We start from the raw sequence: 22,767 nt of genomic DNA, 5'->3' as shown, positions 1-22,767 counted from the left end.
CTCTCTCACACACACACACACACACACACACACACACACACACACACACACACACACGAAATGTCAGTTTTTAACAAAACTGGAAGTGCAAGATGTTAGTACGTCACAGCTTTGACAACTGTGAGGATTGTTGTTGGTGCAGCGTGAGAAAATCTCGAAGATATATCGTGTCGGCGAATAACGGCTAAAGAAGCAAAAAATAAAAGCAGCTGCCGTGCGACCGCGCCTCGCTGGCATTTCCTCCTCGCAGGAACTTCCTCCGCTCCCTCGCGCCGGCGGCCTTGGTCGTAGCATTCCGGGTCCGCGTCTTGCATTCCCAGTAAGACTAGTTGCAGTCGGCTTACACTTTTCGATCGAGATAGCGGACGTGCCTACGTATGCACGAGCGGTTGTGCGAGCGCAGACGCGCCTCTGGACTCGTCTGCCGGAGCGTCGTGGTCACCTCCCATCTGGGACTCAGCATCTGAGCCTTGTCCGAGCCGTGTTCCAGCCGTCCGCGTTCTCCCACTTACTGCTCACTCCAACGATAACGTAGCTAGCCACGGATGCCTGGACACAGCCAAAATCCCACCAAACATTTCCGCTCTCTTTGGGTAACGGTTCCGACATATTTCTTTCCTTCCGTATTTTTTTTTCTTATTTCTTCAATTTTCACATGATTTGTCGTCATTCCTTTTAGAGTCATCCTGATGTATCTCATAGCAAAAGTTTCCATTTTTGTCTCACTCTGGTGATTCCATGGCGACCGTTCCACTTCCATACAGTGTGCTCCAGAGAAACAATACCGGATTCGCTTTGGTTCAGTTAGACCTTCACGTCGCTATAGTATACATCTAAATACTCATTTGCCCAGACACAACTTCCATCGGCATTGCGAGTCAATTTCTAATGTCGTTCTTGCTTGTACCATCTTATGTAATCAACCTCGGACACATGATTGTTGCACTGCATTTTCCTGAACGCTCATGTTTTAGTTTCGGAAAACTCTGCAGCATGCGGCGGCATAACAGTTCGTCCAGTTGCAGATCATGGGAGTGTTCCGTGGTCGTGTACGGGCCGATGAGGCTAGAGCTGAGCCTTCATTATCATGGTCAGCGTGTGCGGGTCTGATCTGTGACACCAACTGATGAACTTGTTGTACAAATTGTCATCCAGTCTCTCTGATTCACTGACGTGGAACGACACAAGAAGCTACTACTTCATTACCACAGAAATTCCTCCCAGTCTTGCGAAGAATTGATGATTCATTCTTTGCTCTAAAGTGCCAGAGTCAACACATGATTGGTTCAAATGGCTCTGAGCACTATGGGACTTAACATCTGTGGTCATCAGTCCCCTAGAACTACTTAAACCTAACTAACCTAAGGACATCACACACATACATGCCCGAGGCGGGATTCGAACCTGCGACCATAGCGGTCGCGCGGTTCCGGACTGAGCGCCTAGAACCACTAGAGCATCGCGGCCGGCTCAACACATGACTGTCTTTCCTTGTAGAATCGACCGATAATGCTGTATAACAAGGTATTTGAAAAATAATGTCGATTAAACTTCCGTTAATATGTTGGATAATTTTTACTCATTGCCACAGTTTATATCATGATAGGTTTCTGAAGTGAAAGATGAGTCGGCAGCGGTGACACCAGATCAAGAAAACTAATCGCAGGAGCTGTAGAGAAAGACTTCAGATACCTAACTTCGCTGACGAAGAGGCGCATTTTTTAAAGGAAGTACCATTTCGAAACGCGGCTGATAGTTTCGTGGTTGGTGCACTGCGCATGTTTCCAGACTACGTTCAGCTTTTGGTTACCCATAAACGCATTTACGGCAGGTTTCCCTCACGTTTCTTTAATTACACTACATATATAATATATATTCAAAATGGCCCAGGCAATTGAAAATGCCGCCGATTGTAAGTACACGATATTATTCGTTTCCTAAATGCAAGACACGTGAAAGCTGCCGACATTTGTCGGCAGATCACTGAATTATATGGAACCAACGCAAGGAGCACTAGAACCGTTAGAAGATGGGGTGGAACATTTAAAGGTGGCCGCAAAAACATGCAAGATGATAAACGAAATGGAGGACGTTTCGTCATTACTGACGACCTCGTGCACAAACTCAAAAAGACACACTACCCGATTTTATCATTACCTCATACCTTACCTATATCTAAATCTAAACTCCGCGACTCACTTCGCGGTGTGGCGGAGGGTACTTCTGGCACCACTATCAGCTACACAAATTGCCTTTAGCCCATCAATGCAGATTTCCAGGAGTAAAAGCATACACAATATCCCGCTTTTTGGCCGCATGGACACGTTAGTGACACTCTGTTCCCTGTATTCGTTTTCGTATAGTGGAGGGGGACTAGCAAGAATTCAACCATTTTGTTGCATTGGACGAATTTAGTGTATTTTACATCTGAAAAGTTCAGTGTACCACGGAACGTATTCGAGACATCACTCGTCCTTTAATGGAGCACTTTTGCTATTGTATACACTGCATCACTTAGTTTTCGTTTTGTACTCTCTGCAGCCGGACAAAACACAGTTTCGTCAGTCCATCTGATCCCGACAATTTGTCATTTCGCCCAGATGTGGTACATTACAGTAGGTAGATCGCGCACGCATCTTTAGTACTAAGTTACAGTGTGTCTTTCGCCATGCAGGGAGAGAATGAGTAGACCAGTATCATGTGATAGCAGAACGACTGTTCTGAGACTTATCACACTCACGGGACAAAAAAAAAAAAAAAAAAAAAAAAGGTTCAAATGGCTCTGAGCACTATGGGACTTAACGTCTATGGTCATTAGTCCCCTAGAACTTAGAACTACTTAAACCTAACTAACCTAAGGACATCACACAACACCCAGCCATCACGAGGCAGAGAAAATCCCTGACCCCGCCGGGATTCGAACCCGGGAACGCGGGCGTGGGACTCACGGGACAATAGTGGATATGAAGCAGCCAGTTTAGCACTGACACATCAGCGGCGTCTTGATTTCTAAGGTATGCAGCCCTCAAAACTACACAAGTTCTCCCTCTGTTCTTGTGCTTTCTTCCGATGAACGATTTTAGTTGATTTTCAATGCCGCGGTCACTTATCTCGGCAGCTGTTATGAGAGGGACAGTCCACTTGCAGGACGACATGTGCACTTCATTTATCGAGCGAATTATCGAGTTTCCTCGTTGTCCGTAGCGTCTTCGGACTAGCCTTCGCTGGCTGTCGGGACTTACTTCGAAGTGGAACTCATCGCTGAAGACAGTTATGCTCCAATTAAGGAGATTCCCGGCCGAATATGCCCCTGGTAGTGGTGAGATACCAACCTTACTGTCGTCCGCCATACGGCCCGACAGCTAGGAGACAGCTAGGAGTGATGGTCTCCGATGCCATTTCTTTTCATAGCAGGACCTCTTTGGTTGCCATTGTGCGGTAACCGTCTTTCTTGTTTGCGTTGCTGATCTGTGCTGCTTTCCTGCGTGGTTGTTTGGTGCTCACACAACTATGACACAGTATTCTTGTCTTCCCTACTGCATGCTTTGGTCGATAATATGACGTGTGAGTACGACCCTGATTTTTAATTGTTGATAAAACAACGGATAACAAGACACATGCGCAAAACCAAAACATTCAGTAACGGGTGTGGTAACCGCTATCATTTTTTCAGGACTACGCCCATATTCCTACTGGGTTATCGAAAGAGGAGAATGCTGCTTGATTTGGCAATATTTACGCAAGTAATTAGGGGGCTCTTACTCTTACAATTACAGATTTGAGCTTTCGTAGATGAGAGGCAATTGTCTGAAAATTCCAACCCTGGTTTTTTAGGTGGCTAAATTTTACAACAATTTTAGATGTCATAATTGAATATAATCTGGAATCACTGGTCCATACTACTATTAGTGCTGAAAAGTATTGAAATAGCTAAGTGGCCTCGTATTATCAGCGGTCACACTGTACGTAGGCACCAGGGCACAACCCTTCCGTGCATTGCCACGCTGAAGCACACCGCGGAGCACTACGCGAAATGCCACTACTACCTAAATTAATGCACAAGCGCGACCGCACAGAGCTGGGAAGCTACCCACAGAGGTGCTCGAACACACAATTTTCAAGTACGCTCGTGAGACGAGCCAAAGAGGGAAATTTGGTTCGCGAACTATGTCTACCACGATACATTGCATTTCGCATCTTAGCTCCTTCCAGACGGGGCGTCTCCACCCTGCGTTCTCTCCTCAGCACGTCCTGGCTACCTTTCCTCCGCCACGCTAACGACCAGCCGTTGTTCGAACTGCCAAGTTGCCGTTGGCTGAAGGCTAACCTCTGCCATTTAAACTCCTCAGAACCAATCTTTCCGGAGTGACTGAAGGAATCTCTGTATTTAGCTTCCCTAGTTTCTCTTTTGAGAAGCCTACTGCATCTACTGACAATCCTTTTAAATAGCTCTTCAACTGAAACTTCCTGGCAGATTAAAACTGTGTGCCGGACCGAGACCTGAACTCGGGACCTTTGCCTTTCGCGGGCAAGTGCTCTACCAACTGAGCTACCCAAGCATAACTCACGCCCCGTCCCCACAGTTTCAATTCCGCCAGTACCTCGTCTCCTACCTTCCAAACTTCACAGAAGCTCTCCTGCGAACCTTGCAGAACTAGCACTCTGGAAGAAAGGATATTGCGGAGACATGGCTTAACTACAGCCTGGGGGATGTTTCTAGAATGAAATTTTCACTTTACAGCTGTAGAGTGAAAATTTCATTGTAGAAGCTCTTCACCTACCTAACCCCAACACATTAACACAGCATGCTCTCATACATACTGAAAAGGTACAGAGAGGAAGAGGAAATGTTACATATTGAACAACTGATCGAAATAAAACAAAGGTTGCTTTCCACATGTCAATTTGCTGGGTTGTTCACGAAGGGTAGTCACTGTACCGCTTCACCCTCTGTGGCACACTTACAGCACCGCGGTACGTCGACGATAGTCGACACCCTTTTTTGTCGCCCTGCTTGGCAAGCCATCATGGCCTTACATTTCAGCAAGATAATACCCGCCCACACACAGCGAGAATTTCTATTGCTTGTCTTCGTCTTTGCGAAACCCTAACCTGCCCAGCAAATTCGCCGGATCTCTACAAAATAGAGGATGTTCGGAGCATTATGGACAAGGCCCTCCATCCAACTCGGGATTTTGACGATCTAACGCGCCAGTAGGACATAATTTGGCACTATATCCCGCGTTAGGACATCCAACAACACTATCAATATGAAACAGAGTAAATGCTTGCATAATGGCCAAAGTTTGACCAACATGTTATTGACTTGCTCAATTTGTGCAGATAGTTCACTCTTTGTTTCTGAGTGAATGTATTTGCACACACATTTGACTTTATGCCTGCGACAATGTCCCAGAAATACACTGAAATAGTTTACAACCCTCGTTCCTCCCCGCTATCGCCACCAATGGCGATCATCTTTTTCGGAAGTCTTCTAAGATTAAAACTTCTTAGAACAGGTAATGGTAATTACCTCCAGATACGGGCAACACAGCCGGCCGGAGTGGCCGAGCGGTTCTAGGCGCTTCAGTCCGGAACCTCGCGACCGCTACGGTCGCAGGTTCGAATTCTGCCTCGGGCAGGGATGTGTGTGGTGTCCTTAGGTTAGTTAGGTTTAAGTAGTTCCAAGTTCTAGGGGACTGATGACCACAGCAGTTAAGTCCCATAGTGCCCAGAGACATTTCAACCATTTTTTATGGGGAACACAAGACAGTGTCGATGAGAATAGGCACGATGTGACTAGCATCGGAGCCGCCAGTGAGGAGTGTAAGTGTGAGCGGGCCTGGAGAGCGACCCCATCACGGAGAGTGCAGATACACTGCCGGCGCGGCGACGCGAGCGCAGCGGTATGTGGCGTGGCCAGCGGCGCCGTCCCAGCCGCAGCATCAGCCTTGCAGCCGGGGTCAAGGCCGACCGGCGGTGCAGCCGCCAGCACGGGGCACGGCACGGCACGGCACCCTCCGAACTGCTCCACTCCACACCACTCGCACCTCCTCCAACAGGCAGCTCGCACGTATTCTCCTCGTGCACCTTCTAAGTAAAAACCTCCTTCAAACACCATTTCGTGCAACTACCACTGCTTGCTACGATCGAAACTATTGCCGTAGCAGTAAAAACACCAATAGGCCAGATTACGTACACTTCTGATCGCAGGAATTTTCAATGCCAAACACTCTAGTGGAATTCCACGGTGAAAAATGGTCGCCGCCTGCTACGTGTAGTTCGGCAGCACAGTGCCGTAGCCCTACGACACCTGTGGCGAAATAAATAAAAAAAATAAATTTATTGATTTTTTTTTTTTTTTGTAAAGAGGAAATAAATAGACATGGAACTGTAACTTTTGAATTTGCCGGTAATATAATTTACAAGTCTGTCTGATTAATTACATTTTTTAATTCTACGTCATTGTTGATTCTCACCTTAGACGTAGAATTAGTCCTTCTGTCACAATATTAATTCATTAGTTGCCATCGATGTTCTTCTCTTTGTTGACCGTGTGTATCTTCCTGAGTCGGCATCGGTTCACTTCACGAGGACGGTGGAAACCAAGGAATACAATGCTACGTCGCCTTAAATAACTCTCGTAAAACTTAGATACTTCTCACTATTTTTTATTCACAACATAGTACGACTTGCTGTGCTCGTCACACAAACCATAAATACTAACAAGATGGCTGCCTTTCCTCACACTCCAAAAATTACGTCCATCCTCCACAAGGCAACTATCGAAAGTGTCTCTTAACTCCTTCTTGGAGTATGAAACAAAAGAAAATCCAATATGAACATTACAGAGATTATATTCTACATCCCTCTCAGTTTAATCTTTGGCGCAGCCTTAAAGGTATTGTATATCTCTGCGTCGGAATGCGTCACTACACACTACATGCTACCCTGATGTCGGACTTGGCCACCCATACGCGCTCGACATAGAAATAATGAGAGGTGTCGGACACCTCACTACTGCAGCGAGTAGAAGAACTCTAGCCTCACAACACCTACCAGTGATTTTTTAACGTAGATATGATTAGGGTAGAGCCACCTAAAAAATACGGCGACACCTGGGCAGGGTGAACTGGGATCAGTTTAAGAAGGGTCTAAAAGACTCCCTCGCTGATATCCCACACCCAAACACTGTCGTAACTGACGAGACGTTAAAGCAGCTCAACGTCGCAAGCGAATGATTTTGCCACCCAGATCTCCCTACATCAATCCCATAAAACGTCTGTGGGACATAATCGAACGGCTCGTTCGTGCACAAACTCCTGCACCAGCAACAAATCCGCAATTACGGACGGCTGTAGACGCAGAGAGGGTCAATATTTCTGCAGGGGACTTCCAACGACTTGTTGAGTCCATTCCAAGTCGAGCTGCCGCACTACCCAGGCTAAACGAGGCCCGACACTGCAACTACTATGAGAGTTAGGCGGATGGTGAGAAAACTAGTAGTTCATGGTCGAGCGGCTGCTCATATGCCACACATCACGCCAGTAAATGCGAAGCGACGCCTCGCTTGGTGTAAGGAAAGTAAACATTGGACGATTGAAGCGGAAAAGCCGGCCACGGTGGTCTAGTGGTTCTAGGCGCTCAGTCCGGAACCGCGCGACTGCTACGGTCGCAGGTTCGAATCCTGCCTCGGGAATGGATGTGTGTGATGTCCTTAGGTTAATTAGGTTTAAGTAGCTCTAAGTTCTAGGGGACTGATGACCACAGATGTTAAGTCCCATAGTGCTCAGAGCCATTTGAACCATTTGAACAGTGGAAAAACGTTGCGTGGAGTGTCGAATAACGGTACATGATGCGGTGGTCCGTTGGCAGGGTGTGGGTATGGCGAATACCCAGTGAACGTCATCTGCCAGCGTGAGTAGTGCCAACAGTAAAATTGAAGGTATGTCATGACTTTCATCACCTCAGTGTAAAGCTGTAACGCTGCTGCAGACAGGTACTGCAGTCAGCTTAGAGGACGCGTTTCAGATGTAGAGATCAGTCTGCAGTGGCCCCTGTAAATCCACATGCGCACTGTTCACTTACGGCTGCTCAATTCCCAGCTTTGGGCGTGACGTCACGATTTCGCCCCGCGACGGGGCGAACTAACTATCGATACTGCGACTGCCTCATATTCACTGAATCTGGTGAATACCTTCTTATCTTTATGTGTATGTCTGCGGGACAGGGAGGCTGAGGACTGTCTCACTGGTTTTCCTACAGGTTTCATGAGGCCCGCCACGTTTCACCCACCTGTGCCAACCTCTTCATCTAACAAATAGGCCACTCGGATGTAGGACGCTGGTGTTGTTGTTGTTGTTGTTGTTGTTGTTGTCTTCAGTCCTGAGGCTGGTTTGATGCAGCTCTCCATGCTACCCTATCCTGTGCAAGCTTCATCATCTCCCAGTACCTACTGCAGCCTACATCCTTCTGCATCTGCTTAGTGTATTCATCTCTTGGTCTCCTTCTACGATTTTTACCCTCCACGCTGCCCTCCAATACTAAATTGGTGATCCGTTGATGTCTCAGAACATGTCCTACCAACCGATCCCTTCTTCTAGTCAAGTTGTGCCAAAAACTCCTCTTCTCCCCAGTTCTATTCAATACCTCCTCATTAGTTATGTGATCCACGATGGTAAATTTTTTTTATATTTGTGGTACATGAACTTCAGAACTTCTGCGGAAGCAGTTTGAAGTAAATCTCAAAAACTTCAGAGGAAATCGTCTATGAAGTTTTTCTGTGCCTTGGCTCTATGGTGGGCTGCTCACTGATTATGTGGGTGGCCCGACTTCGATTCCCGCCCAACGCAAACTTTTAAACAAATATTTATGTTCTAACAGCATATCCGTGAAACGAAATACATAAACATGAAAAAATAATTGGCAATACATTCTTAAAGTAAACAATCTTTGTTGATAGCCTTTCATTAAAGACCGGAAGTGAAGAGTTCGCATTTGAAATGAAAACTCGAATTTTATGGGCAATGTGTAACTAGAAATGAGAAGTCAATTTTTCACGAAAATGACCATTAGAAATGTAATTACTGTATATTTGATACATTGTATGTTTAAAATTAATTAGCCATTCGATCTAAACTGAGAAAAATGAACAAGTACCAAAATCAAGACTCGGACCAATGATTACCGCTTGCGAGCGCTACATATTTCTTTCGTCTTTATTTTATGCTTCAAGGAAATATTCGTAGAATATGCTCCTTTCTTTGAAAATCTACATTGACGGGTAGTGAAACCCAGTCCACCGTCTTGGCAAGTGAGCATTCTACCACAGATCCGTGTGGGCCATTGAAAAAAGGTGCTACATTGGCGAACTGAAGGCAGTCGTTAAACTTCAAATCGGATTTTCTCGAGGGTGTTTCAGAATTGCATCGAACGGCTTCAATTAGTTGATGTTTGAGATACGAATTTCACTTATCATTAATACACTGACGGAAAAAAATCACAACACCATAAAATAAACAGCATAGACTAATGAAATTTCGGGAATACATTTGTCTAGGTGACACATTTAAGTGATTAACGTTGCAAGATGACAGGTTAACGTAACCGCCAGAATGTTCAATTCAAGTATGCAGACGTGCTAGCGTTCTGTTGTACAGGTTCCGGCTGTCAGTTTATGGGCTGGAGTTCAATGCCTTTTTCACTTCGTCCGTCAATACAGGGACGGTTAATGCTGTTTGTGGATGACGCTGGAGGTGTCCGGTGATGTCCCATATGTGCTCGATTGGAGACAGATATTGTGATCTGTAGAGCAAGTTGGGTTACACTTGAGTTACACTGTTGGAAAACATTCTCTGAAATTCTATTCGTGAATGGCAGCACAGCAGGTCGCATCACCAAACTTGCGGCACTGCGGTTCCTTTTCGTCCTTTTTACCAGCACCTACTTGTGAACTCGTTGCAGCAGATCGCCGGTAGGAAAGCCGAACAGAAACCTACCGTACTGCCACTCGCACCAGGCTGCATACAATGTAACTGTTCTAAGAATCGGGAAAAGGTTTTAATTTTGAATGGAAGGTGGAAATAGTGGCAAAACCTGTATATTCTGTAGTTTTGTATTAAAAGTTCTCTGCCAAGCCCGTGCTAATCCTAACAGTCATGCACAAACCGTTTCATTCACGTTGGAAAGTTTATAGTGACATATTTCCCGAAATCTTAACAGCTACTAAACAGGGATTGTTCTTAAATGAAAATGCTCGCCACACTTGTACGTTTATCGGTGTCTAATGAACTCAAGCTTTTGGTCACCGGTCTGCTCAATATGCCACGCGGAGTTACTGTATTTTCTCATACACAAAATTACTTAAAAAAAATCCCTACTTTCTAAAAAACACACGGGAATAAATATGCCTTTTCTTTAAAGCGCTTTTTAGGCATAGAGCACAAGTAAAACCGGCAAAGTGTAGCAAACGTCTTTATCCCTCCATCTCTTCTTCTTCTTGTCAGTAATTTTCAGATATTCCTTTCCTCATAGACACAACGGAGTATCTAATTTATTAACAACACGCCTATTTTCAGCATTTTTCTGTAGCATCATATCTCACACTTCGATTCTCTTCCGTTCCCGTTTTCCCACCGTCCATGATTCACTTCCATAAGAAGCTGTGTTCCGGTGTACATCCTTAACAACGTATTTCTCCAGATAAGGCCAATGTTTGTTATTAATACACTTCTTTCACGGTGGAATGCTCTCTTTGACTGTGACAAGCTGCTTCTAATATCCCCCTTCCTTCATAAAAGAATCATGCAGTGCATTATTTTGTTTCCAACGCAGAATTCACTCATTTCAGCTACTGCATGGTCCACAGTATCGATGCTAAACTTATCAAGAATCTACTGCTCCACAAGACTCGGTTTTCCCTTTTTTACTCTCCACCTGTATTGTGTGCGCTTTAGACCGTCTATTCCTTTCAGCAGGTCCATCAGGACATAGAACAACAATGTCATCAACGAATCTTGTCACTGATACACTCTCTAAATTTTAATCCCACTTCTGAAAGTCTCTTTCATTTTCTTCGTTTCTTATTCTTTACACAGGCTTAACTGTAGAACGGAAAGACTTCAGCCCCATCTTGTGCCTTTTTAATCAGACCCTTCTATATACTTTCATTCTTATTGTTTCCTCTTGGTTCTCGTTCCTATGGTGTATTGCCAGTCTTTCGCGATAGCTGCACTGACAGCTTAACGCGAAGAAGCTGGGTGTGAATGCTGTTCTGTTATGAAGATATTACCACAGGAGATTACGGCGTGGCGGACCGCACAGTGAAACCAGTCTGATGACAAAAAAAACACACACATGTGACCTTTTAGTTAACATCTAATATGAAACTGAAAATTGTTATGTTTACGGACTGGTAGAATAATTTCATATTTAATGTCGATAAACAAACTGCCTTTTTGTTCCGCTAATACTTATTTCGAATCGAGTTTCGTCTTATTGGGCCATGTATCAGAAAACCACTCAAAAGCGTGTGTAGGAAAACAGATGTTAGAAATAAACATACTACCAGCAATCACATAATTTTCGCGTGTTCCCAAATGTGATAAATGCGAAATCGAGTACACATCATTCCTACACATTAAATTACAGTTTACAAGATGAATAATATCAAATTAGATAACGAAAGTACACACAATTGAACTATACAAATTGTGTGATAGTAATACCAAAGGATGTAAGGAAACATAAAAAAAAATGGTTCAACGGGTTCAAATGCTCTAAGCACTGTGGGACTTAACATCTGAGGTCATCAGTCCCCTAGACGTAGTAATGCTTAAACCTAACCAACCTAAGGACATTACACACATCCATGCCCGAGGCAGTATTCGAACCTGCGACCGTAGCAGCCGCGTGGTTTTGGACTGAAGCGCCTAAAACCGCTGGACCACTAAGAAAACATAAAGTGAGGTGTAATGACAATTATACTGTGGTACACGTTTGTAGAGATGGATTTGATCATTAAGGTTGAGGTCTAAGTGTGTATGTGGGTGGTTGGTTGAATCATGTGAAGCTTAAGAGTGGCGACGTAACAAGACGATTTAACATTTCTCGCCTAACATCATGAACAAAGGTTCTGTGTTTGTTGGCAGCATTTTTGTTACTAATATTCGGTTTCCCAAACACTATTGTCTCGTGTCGTAGAAATTGTTTCCTGACGACGGAACAATAAGCTGAAGACTGGTTCGTAACAACAAATATTAATGGAACAGAAACGCTGGTTAGTTGTTTTCCACCCTTAAATATGAAAAGTATCTTTATTCACAATATTTAAACCAGTATTCATCAATGTGTATTAGTACCTCGCAAAATGTCTGCAAATTACATGCACTACCTTTGCACAATAATTACCTCCTTACCTACCGCATTCGACCAAACTTTCTGCAACTACGCCCAAGCTCTCCTTGCCTTATTTGGCGTGTTCAGACGTTCAGCTCTCAGAATTCAAAAACGGCGTTCCATTGTCTCCTAAAACGCGTTCCAGGTTTTGTTTCCATCAGCTATGAAAAAGCCGCAGCTGTTGCCGCGTTTGCGGTGCCACTAATGAGGGGGAAATGTCCTACACCGGTAAGCGCCTTAATGTGTATGGAGCATCCATTAAACACGGGCTGCGCTTGTACTCTGTCACAGGCAGACATTTATTAAGCGCTAAACACTGGATACGCTGCCTTTGTTCAGACTTTATTGCAGTGGCTATGTTCATCAGCGACTTCATCATTCTTTACCCACTGTTCTCGCCAGTTACTGCGTACGTTTCGTACCTGTGGGCTGCGTCCGTCTGGACCGTGACGAGCATCTCGATATTCCAGTTCACAGCTTACAGGCTTCACTAAGAAGCTTTGTAACCCTTTGATTCTCGGGAACTGTAATTTACAGTATGCATAATATAGTCACATCCGATTCTTATTCAAATCTATAAGCACACCATTTCATCTGAAAACTTAAATTATCCTAAACAGAGTGAAAATTACATGTTTCAGCTGCACAGTATTAATTCACTACTCTCCCTTGTTGTCGCAGATAGTATTAGCGGGGTACTTCTCCATGACAATGACACTCTGATCATTTCCACGATCTAGATCCACCTACCGCAGAGTGTCCGCAGAGGGACCACAAAAGTGCTTAGTGAGACAATTTAAACTCCCGATGAGCGGCTTACTGCGAATGTCTGATGACCTTGTGACAGATTCAGTGAGAGAGTTGAGTAGTGCTCAGCAACCAGTGAAGCAGTATCAAAATTCTACGTCCATCGCAGAAAACGCTTTCTTTTATGAGCCAGTGAACGCCAGCTAGCGAGGAAACCGCTGCTCGATGACGCTTCAGGCTCGAAATAGACCCAAATGTAAAATCTCTAACAGGTTACCGGAAAGCTCGGTATACAGTTCGATGAGTTATCAAAAACAAGAGGTGGTCACATCGACAGCCCAGAACAGTGGTTATCATCATTTTCATAAACACATATATGAGCGACGATAATGGAGATTCCGCAGCTGAGAAAAATACACGCGCTAACTGTTTTATCGAAAAAATTAGGCTCGTGTTCTTGCGCACAAAGACGCACTGAAAGAGCAGGTTTGTGGCATTACCAATTAGTCAGCTTGTCTGTTTCTGCAGTGAGAGATAGCGAAGACAAGCTCGAGTTTCGATATTTCCGATAACTAAAAAAAAATTACAAAAATTTCCTTCAACTATGAAAAATTAAAAATAATTTGGAATATGACCAAGTAGGGCAAATTAAATTTTCTTGGTTTTTTTTTTTTTTCATCTCCCTCGCGACAACAATCACAAAATGCAATTCTTCTTCTGAAACCTCCTGACAGATAATGATTGTGTACCAGAACCCGAAGCCGAGACCTTGGCTTTCGCAGACACTGCTCTTTTGATCAAGTTGTGCCATAAAAACATTTTTTCTCCAATTGGATTAAGTACCTCTTCATTAGCATACGGTTCTATATTTATTCTTCGTTCCCTCGTACAAGATGGCATCTGTTCCTTGCTAGAGCTATGGAAGAATTTTTAATTCTGAAATTAATTTATTATTTACGGTGAGAGAGAACTGTTACTGCAGCCGTCGCTGCATCTGTTTCCTGGCAGCTGTCTTCTTGCTCACGGCGAAGAAGACAATTGGTTCATTTTACTTCATTTCTACCGTTAGATAAGAGTGGACGTGGAAGAGACCTGGTATCGGCCATTACTTTTGAGAGGATGCAATATACTTTTTCCAAGCTACTGTGTGAATTTGTTTCGATGAAACATGTATGATAAGATAGAAAGAGAGAGAACTGAAATATTTTGACTGGCGTATATAATTTAACTACCTATTAATCGCTATTTATTAAATTACAGGTGCTATCCTCGACAAAATTTCGTCTCGCGAAATGAAACTGAGAGTAACTTTATATTAAGAGGAGTGGAGCACTCTCTCCATACTTAAATGATACAAATAAAAAAGATAACAAGAGTAGTGCTTGAATACTGCACACTTGAAATGTAAAAATGCGGTTTTGGTTACTGTAGTACTGTAGTATTCACCAAAACAACTAAAAGTTCATTAATGGCGCCACAATACGCTCGAGTCATCGGTGAAGTGTGCAATTGTTTAATTGCATAAATAACCAGGTGGTTAAACGTTCTTCCTTCCGTTGTCTATACCTTGTTTTCATCCCGAAGACCGATGTGGTGATGCTCTCTAGGCTATAACAGACTCATCACTTCACACCCGGTTCAACCTACATCCATTGGAAGCTGCTTACTGTGTTATTCAAACCTCGGTAAAAACTTTGTAAAACGGAAGATTGCGTCAGAATTTCTTTATTTACAAGAGCCGGTGTCGGCTGACTTTGTTGTTATCTTCATATAAGCCTGTCGAAACCGGTTGGTGTAAAGAAAGAAATATTCTTGTGATATTGGCTTTTTACCAAGTAAAACAGATCGCTCCCTCCTCTCGCTTGCTTCCCTCCCTTCTGTTACCAAATCTACAATTCTTTGATGCCTAACACTGTCCTATCAACCCATCCCTTCTGGGTTTCTTCACAGTGTCTTAATTAATACATATTCTTCTCTTTTTACATTTTCAAAATTATTTTCTACGGTTACGTACCACAGGCAGCATCGATTAATTGCATGTGTACTGAGGGAATGCTAGGCTCACACCAACTCTAGTCTTCTTGATATTTTCAGCGTCAGCCTAACTGGAAATGGTCTTCTTAGGGGGTTCCACGTGCGGCGTTGGTAGCTCCGCGTAGCAACACCAACTGTGGCGTAGAGATGTCTAGTTACGAATTGTGCCACCCGACGCCCAAGGGGCACTCAAAAAATACATTAATTAAAGTAAAATGCAAGACGAGTATCTAAACTAATACAATATATCATATACATAGAAATAACTCATTTGTGTGTTATTTAAACATCATAATTAGTAACATTTATGCTATAATTAATTATGAACACGTCTGCTGAGTTATAGACGACTAGGATACAGACAAATTCGCACACCCTAACGCCTGTGGAAAAAATTCCGAATTTAGTTAAGAAAAATTCTCTATCCTAACAATACCCACACAGTCTTCAGCATTTTTCTGTAGCACAGTATTTCAGACGCGTCTATTCTCTTCTTTTGCGTACCTTTTATCGTCCACCTTTCACTTTCGTACAAGGCTACATGTTAAAAAATTATTATTCCATACCTCTTTCGGCCATCTTCAGCCATTTTGCTGCACAAACAGCAAAATTCATCTATTTTTAGTTTCTCATTTCCTAATATAATTCTCTTAGTATCACGTGATATAAATCGACTATATTCCATTATTTTTAAGTTTCATCTTCTGACCTCTTCCCAAAGACATCTATTAAATTCGACTGATCTTCCAACTCCTCTTCTGTCACTTACTTTCCTAACAGCATTATGTTTGGGAAACACAGAAGTTTTCAAATCTTGTCCCTGAACTTACATTGCGTTCAAAATTTCTCTTCATTAGTCTATGGGTTATACATGGACTGAGACTCTCAGATGGAGTAGAACGGGTGACCCCTCCCAGTTACTAATCTTGCTGCAGCAAACAGAAGAATGACGTCAACGAGTACTGACCGCGGAAAGCTCCAGGAACGTGGTATTTGTATGCCGCGACGACCAGTCACGCGCGCAACGTCACTGGAGGGAACTTCGCAGTGATCACGCACAGTTGTGCACTGGATGAAAATCAGTCGGTGACCGCTTCCTTCGCGGATCTGTTCCGATATAGCATGCCGAGTGACATCATGCGTCCTGATTTGGCGAGCAGCCGTTATTGCCTATCAAACAACCTTAGAAGAAAGCGTTCTGACGAACTGGAGCTAAGTGTGTGAATTGCAACATGTTTAGGTACACGCATGAATATCCGCATCTTTTAACACAGAATCGAGTAAAACTGAAGTGATATCAGGTGTTCCCCAGGGAAGCGTCCTGGGACCTCTGCTGTTCCTGATCTATATAAATGACCTGGGTGACAATCTGAGCAGTTCTCTTAGATTGTTCGCAGATGATGCTGTAATTTACCGTCTAGTAAGGTCATCCGAAGACCAGTATCAGTTGCAAAGCGATTTAGAAAAGATGGCTATATGGTGTGTCAGGTGGCAGTTGACGCTAAATAACGAAAAGTGTGAGATGATCCACATGAGTTCCAAAAGAAATCCGTTGGAATTCGATTACTCGATAAATAGTACAATTCTCAAGGCTGTCAATTCAACTAAGTACCTGGGTGTTAAAATTACGAACAACTTCAGTTGTAAGGACCACATAGATAACATTGTCGGGAAGGCGAGCCAAAGGTTGCGTTTCATTGGCAGAACACTTAGAAGATGCAACATGTCCACTAAAGAGACAGCTTACACTACACTCGTTCGTCCTCTGTTAGAATATGTGTGGGAACCTTACCAGGTGGGATTGACGGAGGACATCGAAAGGGTGCAAAAAAGGGCAGCTCGTTTTTTATTATCACGTTATAGGCGAGAGAGTGTGGCAGATATGATACACGAGTTGGGATGGAAGTCATTACAGCAAAGACGTTTTTCGTCGCGGCGAGACCTTTTTACGAAATTTCAGTCACCAACTTTCTCTTCCGAATGCGAAAATATTTTGTTGAACCCATCCTACATAGGTAGGAATGATCATCAAAATAAAATAAGAGAAATCAGAGCTCGAACAAAAAGGTTTAGGTGTTCGTTTTTCCCGCTCGCTGTTCAGGAGTGGAATAGTAGAGAGATAGTATGATTGTGGTTCGATGAACCCTCTGCCAAGCACTTAAATGTGAATTGCAGAGTAGTCATGTAGATGTAGATGTAGAACTCCGACTGCGCAACTCTCAAAGAAAGATATCCTTGATTCTTGTGTACATTCTCATATGCCAGAGCAATACATGAAGATTTTATCTTGCAAGAGCGCTGCAGCTTATGACCCAGGACGAATACTAAAAATCGAGTCAGTACATAGTGCCCAGCTCGAACTCACAGCCTGAAACGCACGCCATTTGTCCGTGTCTTCTGTGGAACTTTTTGTACCTCGAAGACCATTTCCTCAGATTTTCGCCGCGCTCGGCGCAACCTCACAAGACCATTGTATGTATCTGCTATGGAAATAACACACCGATGAGTCAAAATAATTAGAGAACATCTGCTTGGTAACTTTTTGGTACGCCTTTTGGAGACAATACAGCAGGGATTCTGATGCATGTTTTCCGAAAGAGGGTGCGGAGCAGGTGCCATTTTGCATCCCAGGTGAGTCTCGGGTTCAGATCAGGCGTATTTTGTGGCCGAGATTTCAACGTGAGTTCACTGTCACGCTTCTCAAAGCACTGCAGCACAATTCTGACCTTGTGATACGGACAGTTGTCTTGCTGTGAGGTGGCATCGCTTTCAGGGAAAAAATCAAGCTTGAAGGGATGCACGCATTCTACAAGTGTGTTCATGCAGTCCCCAGTTACGGTGCCGTTGCTGACTTTCACAGGTCCCATGTAAGCCCAGGTGAAGGTCCGCCACAGCATAATATTGCCCCCCACTGGTCTGCTTGCGTGTCTCGGTGCATGTTTCGTGGAGTCGTCACGGTTGATGACGATCCGAAAGTGAGCAGGAGTAACAAGAAACACGATTCATCCTACCAGGTGATACGGTGTCACTGATTCACCGTACAACCTAGATGTTCCTAAGCGCACTGCAATTAAAATTTTGCGATATCGTTGGGTCAACACGACAACCTATTGCCGATTAACTGCAGTGTGGAAGCCATAATGGAGAAGACCTTGTAGCAAAACCAGAAATCGTGTAATTGTAACCACGCAACCCACGCAATGCACCGAGCGAGGTGGCGCAGTGGTTAGCCAACTGGACTCGCATTCGAAAGGACGACGGTTCAAACCGACGTCCGGCCATTCTGATTTAGGTTTTCCGTGATTGACCCAAATCGCTTCAGGCAAATTCCGGGATGGTTCTTTTGAAGGGGCACGGCAAAGATCCATCCCTACTCTTCCCTAATCCGACGGGATCGTTGACTTCGCTGCATGCTTCACTCCCCTGAATCAATCAATCAATCTCGCAGTGTATTGGTAAACAGGACGTTACAGTACTGCAGGGGTGCCGAGCGGAGAGATTTCTGTGTTGTCGGTATGGTGGTGTGGGACCTTTGGAACGTCTTTCGGCGCTAATTAAACGTGGTTAACAAGTTAATATTTATTCATTGAGATTTACAGTTCTTTGTCCTATCTTCAGCTTGGGCAAACACCTCGAGCTGGTGACACGGAGGAATTCCGCTAACTTGGCAAGACTGTTGCTCCGTCAAGTCTTGCGGGCTATCGTGTGCAGGCAAATCTGTAGGGTTAGATTTTAGCCCCACACTGACTTAGAGCACACTGAGTCGCGTTGCGGAAGATATTGATGACGCACGGTGTCCCGTCAGGATGTGCGGCACTGTCGGATGTCGCGCAGTCTGCTGATCCTGGCCCCATTGTTGGACAGTTAGGCCCTGGTACGCGGAAGCGCCTGCAGCGATGATCAGGAACAGTGCGCCGATTGGCTCTCTCGCACGGCAGTAACGATGATGTTAGTGCGATAAACACCACGGGGATGTATTGCTGTTGGAAGACCCCCAGACAACCTGGTAGGCAGCCAATGCGAAGTCCCGTGAGTGGCAGCTCATGGTTACTGGGATGTTGCATCTCGAGAACGAAAAGCAGCATGTTCATGAAGAGTGCTGGAACATCAAATACATGGCTGTCACTACACGTTAATAATCGTTGAATCGAGTGCTTCGGTACGAACGCCATTGATTCTAATTCTAATGTTCAACTGAATCCAGAGCCGGAGGATAGCGGCATTTATGGAGACGGACGGGAGGCTATACCACGAGACTCTGTTCATTACGACCATATGTGACCCGCTTCTTTACTAGAGGTCAAAGTCTCATGAAGCATGATGCTTTTATGAAAGGAAATGGCTGGTTTTACAGAAATGAGTTTGCTTTTAACTTCGACAACTCGCAGTTCACCAAGCGCTCTCTCTCTCTCTCTCTCTCTCTCTCTCTCTCTCTCTCTCTCTCTCTCTCTCTCTCTCTCTCTCTCTCTCTCTCTCTCCCCCTCCCCCTCCCCCTCCCCCTCCCCCTCTCTCCCCCCCTCCGTGCACGTTTGCACGTTTTGCTTTCAATACGTAACTTGAGCCTGGCGATTGGTATGGGTGTAACAATGTCTGCTCATTTCCGCAGCAGACTTGCCTGATGTCGCCAGACTGCCTGATGTCGCCAGTGGCATTGCTAGCTTGAACTTAAAAAAAAAAATTAATTTTTCCCCTTTTGCATTCTGTGGCATAACAGTACCTTTAACTGCATAATATTTCAGCATATCATAGACATGATAAGGGCAATCGCTCACATCACATCCCATATTAATGCTATTGTAATCCACAGTGAATGATGACCTAATTGACAAATAATTAATAAATTGATATAACATAGAACTTCCCACAACAAATTTTATGAAATTGAGCATAACTGTGCAAACCACCTAATTAACTTGTAAAGGGCAAGTAAAAAAAATTATTCAATTCGATAGTATAGGTAGTTGGCTGTTAGCCAACACGTAGCCCAGGAGAGTCAAACGTGACATAAATTTTCGAAGAAGTGAGAAACAGGCTAACTGTTGATGAGAAATGGCTTATACCTGTTTGACAGGAGTTACGGACGCTCTATTATCTGGATGAGGAATTGTCGTTTGTGTGTGGTACATCGTAAATACAGTCCTGGCCGTAACTGTACTGCAGACACTCGCAAGAGGAGAAATCCCCGCCATCCATCTCTCGGTGCATTTGCGCATGGGCTGAAACATTAATTTCATGTTCCAGATATGCATCGTCGCACTACCCCGCAAGAGTATAGTGATAAATATTGAGCGCAAAGTAACATTATTTCTTTCTTTTTCATTTTCTTCTCAGACAACGTACGGTTGGATAAGCTATCCATATACCACTCTCTTCTGAATGTCACCTCAACCTGCTGCACGAAAGATTCCTACAAAGAATATGAGAGGAAAAAGATAAATTGAATGAAACTTAATATCGATATTCCGTTTTAGGCGAGACGCTATTAATTTACTATCTTTTTGCTCCGCACTTAATACGCCGAGGGCCGTTGAAATAGATTTATTTTCAAATTTTTGTTTGTAAGTATGGAAATCAAAAGATTAAAGTACTTGAGATATGACAGCAGTGATAAAATGATTTCACTGTAATATCTGTAGCTAGTTATCGGTCTTGCTTTACTTAGTTTTAACAACACCTGGAATTTCTTCTTTTTTTTCATTTCTCGTCCCAAATGATTGAACTTGTGGAAAAAACGTCACGTGGGTTACTGATCGCCTGGAAACGAGCCTCGCGCAAGAAAGACGTCCGCCATAAAGTTCGACCGTGATTCTACACTAAGAGTTCCACCCTCTCTCTGAACCACTTCAGAAGGAAATATCGCAGTTTCTCGCTGCTAGTAGCCGTAAGCGTGGCCTCCGTCCTCATTAGGCCACTTATACCAAGGGCGTACCCAGGATCTGTACTGGGCGGGAAGGGGGGGGGGGGGGGTGTGCAGCTGTCCCCCTCCCCTGCCCCTCGCCGGGTACGCCCATGACTTATACCTTTGTGTAAAGACACGATATACACAAAGTTCCCTTGATACACTGAAAAAATTGTATAATAGTGACAACGTAAGAATAGAACGAAATATTTTTCCGCAGTTAACATTTATAGCAGTAGTAGGTACTGGGAGATGAAGAAGCTTGCACACGATAGAGTAGCATGGAGAGCTGCATCAAACCAGTCTGGACTAACGACAACAACAACAACATCATTTGTTAGCATTCCTAAAACTAAGAAATTGAGAGAGCACAATTATACTGAATGAAATTGCAGTTCGTGCCACCAACTGAAAATGTTGCACAACAGGTACGTCTCGAAGCTTTGACGAAGCTTCACACGTACCAGGTCCACATCTGCTTTCACTGGAGTCTTCGAAATAAGGTGTTGGAAAACTTGCAAATGCAATTACGGTCTTCACGTGTGGTCAGGCTGTCTTCAGCCAAACCACTACAATATAGCTCGGCGTTCACGTCTTCAACATGAAAATGGACCTCCACAAACTTCACACGTCTTAATGCGTCTTACTCTTTGACTACCAACTTTATTTCAAAAACATTAATGTATGGTTATTTTAATTAATATCTTACTCAGAAGTATCAATATGAAGACAGTGTTTCCCGTCGTTTTGTTTTCCAAGGGGGTTCGGGTGCGGGGGACAGGACAACCAGGATTATTCGTAAGTACCTCCAGGGTTTCAGAAGACAACTGCCTAAAATATGCAAGACATACTGAAAAACGAGGCACATAAATGGACAGAGCATCTCCCAAAGTTTTGTAACTCCCTCTACATTTGCCCAATATGGTCTTCATTTGTGACGAGCCAAGTGTCAATTCGTGGGTGCAAGTCGTTGGCGCGATGTGCCCGGGAAGTTGCGACAGCAGTCCGCTTTGTGAAATTAGCAACTGGTTGCCTATCTGCAGGTGTGAACTAATTCGATGTGACAATGCGGACAAGAGGGTCAGCAATGAAACTTGAGGACAGCTCAACCTAAAGGTGCAGTCTGTAATTATAAGAATTCTGCCAACCATTAGTAGACTTCCCTTTACCAGTGAGAGACACAAATAACAGTAACATGTAACGAACTCCAGTTGGTTCTCTGGTAACCTGTTGTGGGAGCACTCTGTGATGAAAATATACACCTGGCTGAAAATTACTTAAAAGTTCGTGGCGCCCTCCATCGGTAATGCTGGAATTCAGTATGGTGTTGATACAACCATAGCCTTGATGACAGCACCCACTCTCGCGAACATACGCTCAGTCAGGTGCTGGAAGGTTTCATGGGGGATGGCAGCCCATTCCTCACGATGTGTCGCACTGAGGAGGGGTATCGATGTCGGCCGGTGAGGCCTGGCACGAAGTCAAGTTCCAAAATATCGCAAAGGTATTCTATAGGATTCAGGTCAGGACTCTGTGCAGGTCAGTCCATTACAGGGATGTTATTGTCTTGTAACCACTCCGCCACAGGCCGTGTATTATGAACAGGTGCTCGATCGTGTTGAAAGATGCAATCGCCATCTCCGAATTGCTCTCAACAGTGGGAAGCAAGAGGGTGCTTAAAACATCAATGT

At 44.1% G+C, this 22,767-nt stretch overlaps 2 protein-coding genes across 4 annotated transcripts in view; one reads left to right on the top strand and one right to left on the bottom strand.

Annotated features, from left to right (window-relative positions):
• The window catches only part of LOC126273328 (sterile alpha motif domain-containing protein 1-like), a 92,799-nt gene extending 86,678 nt beyond the window's left edge, over window positions 1-6,121 (bottom strand). The window contains exon 1 of the mRNA XM_049976875.1: window positions 5,878-6,121. Coding sequence (XP_049832832.1) covers window positions 5,878-6,121 — 244 coding nt within the window. The remainder of the gene's footprint in view (window positions 1-5,877) is intronic.
• Window positions 1-22,767, top strand: part of LOC126272753 (uncharacterized) — a 451,358-nt gene that overhangs the window by 378,776 nt on the left and 49,815 nt on the right. The window lies entirely within an intron of this gene.

Source organism: Schistocerca gregaria, chromosome 5 (genome assembly GCF_023897955.1).
Source record: "Schistocerca gregaria isolate iqSchGreg1 chromosome 5, iqSchGreg1.2, whole genome shotgun sequence".
NCBI classification, from domain to species: domain Eukaryota; kingdom Metazoa; phylum Arthropoda; class Insecta; order Orthoptera; family Acrididae; genus Schistocerca; species Schistocerca gregaria.
The sequence above is the reverse complement of the archived record's forward strand: the minus strand, read 5'-3'. Positions and strand labels throughout refer to the sequence as shown.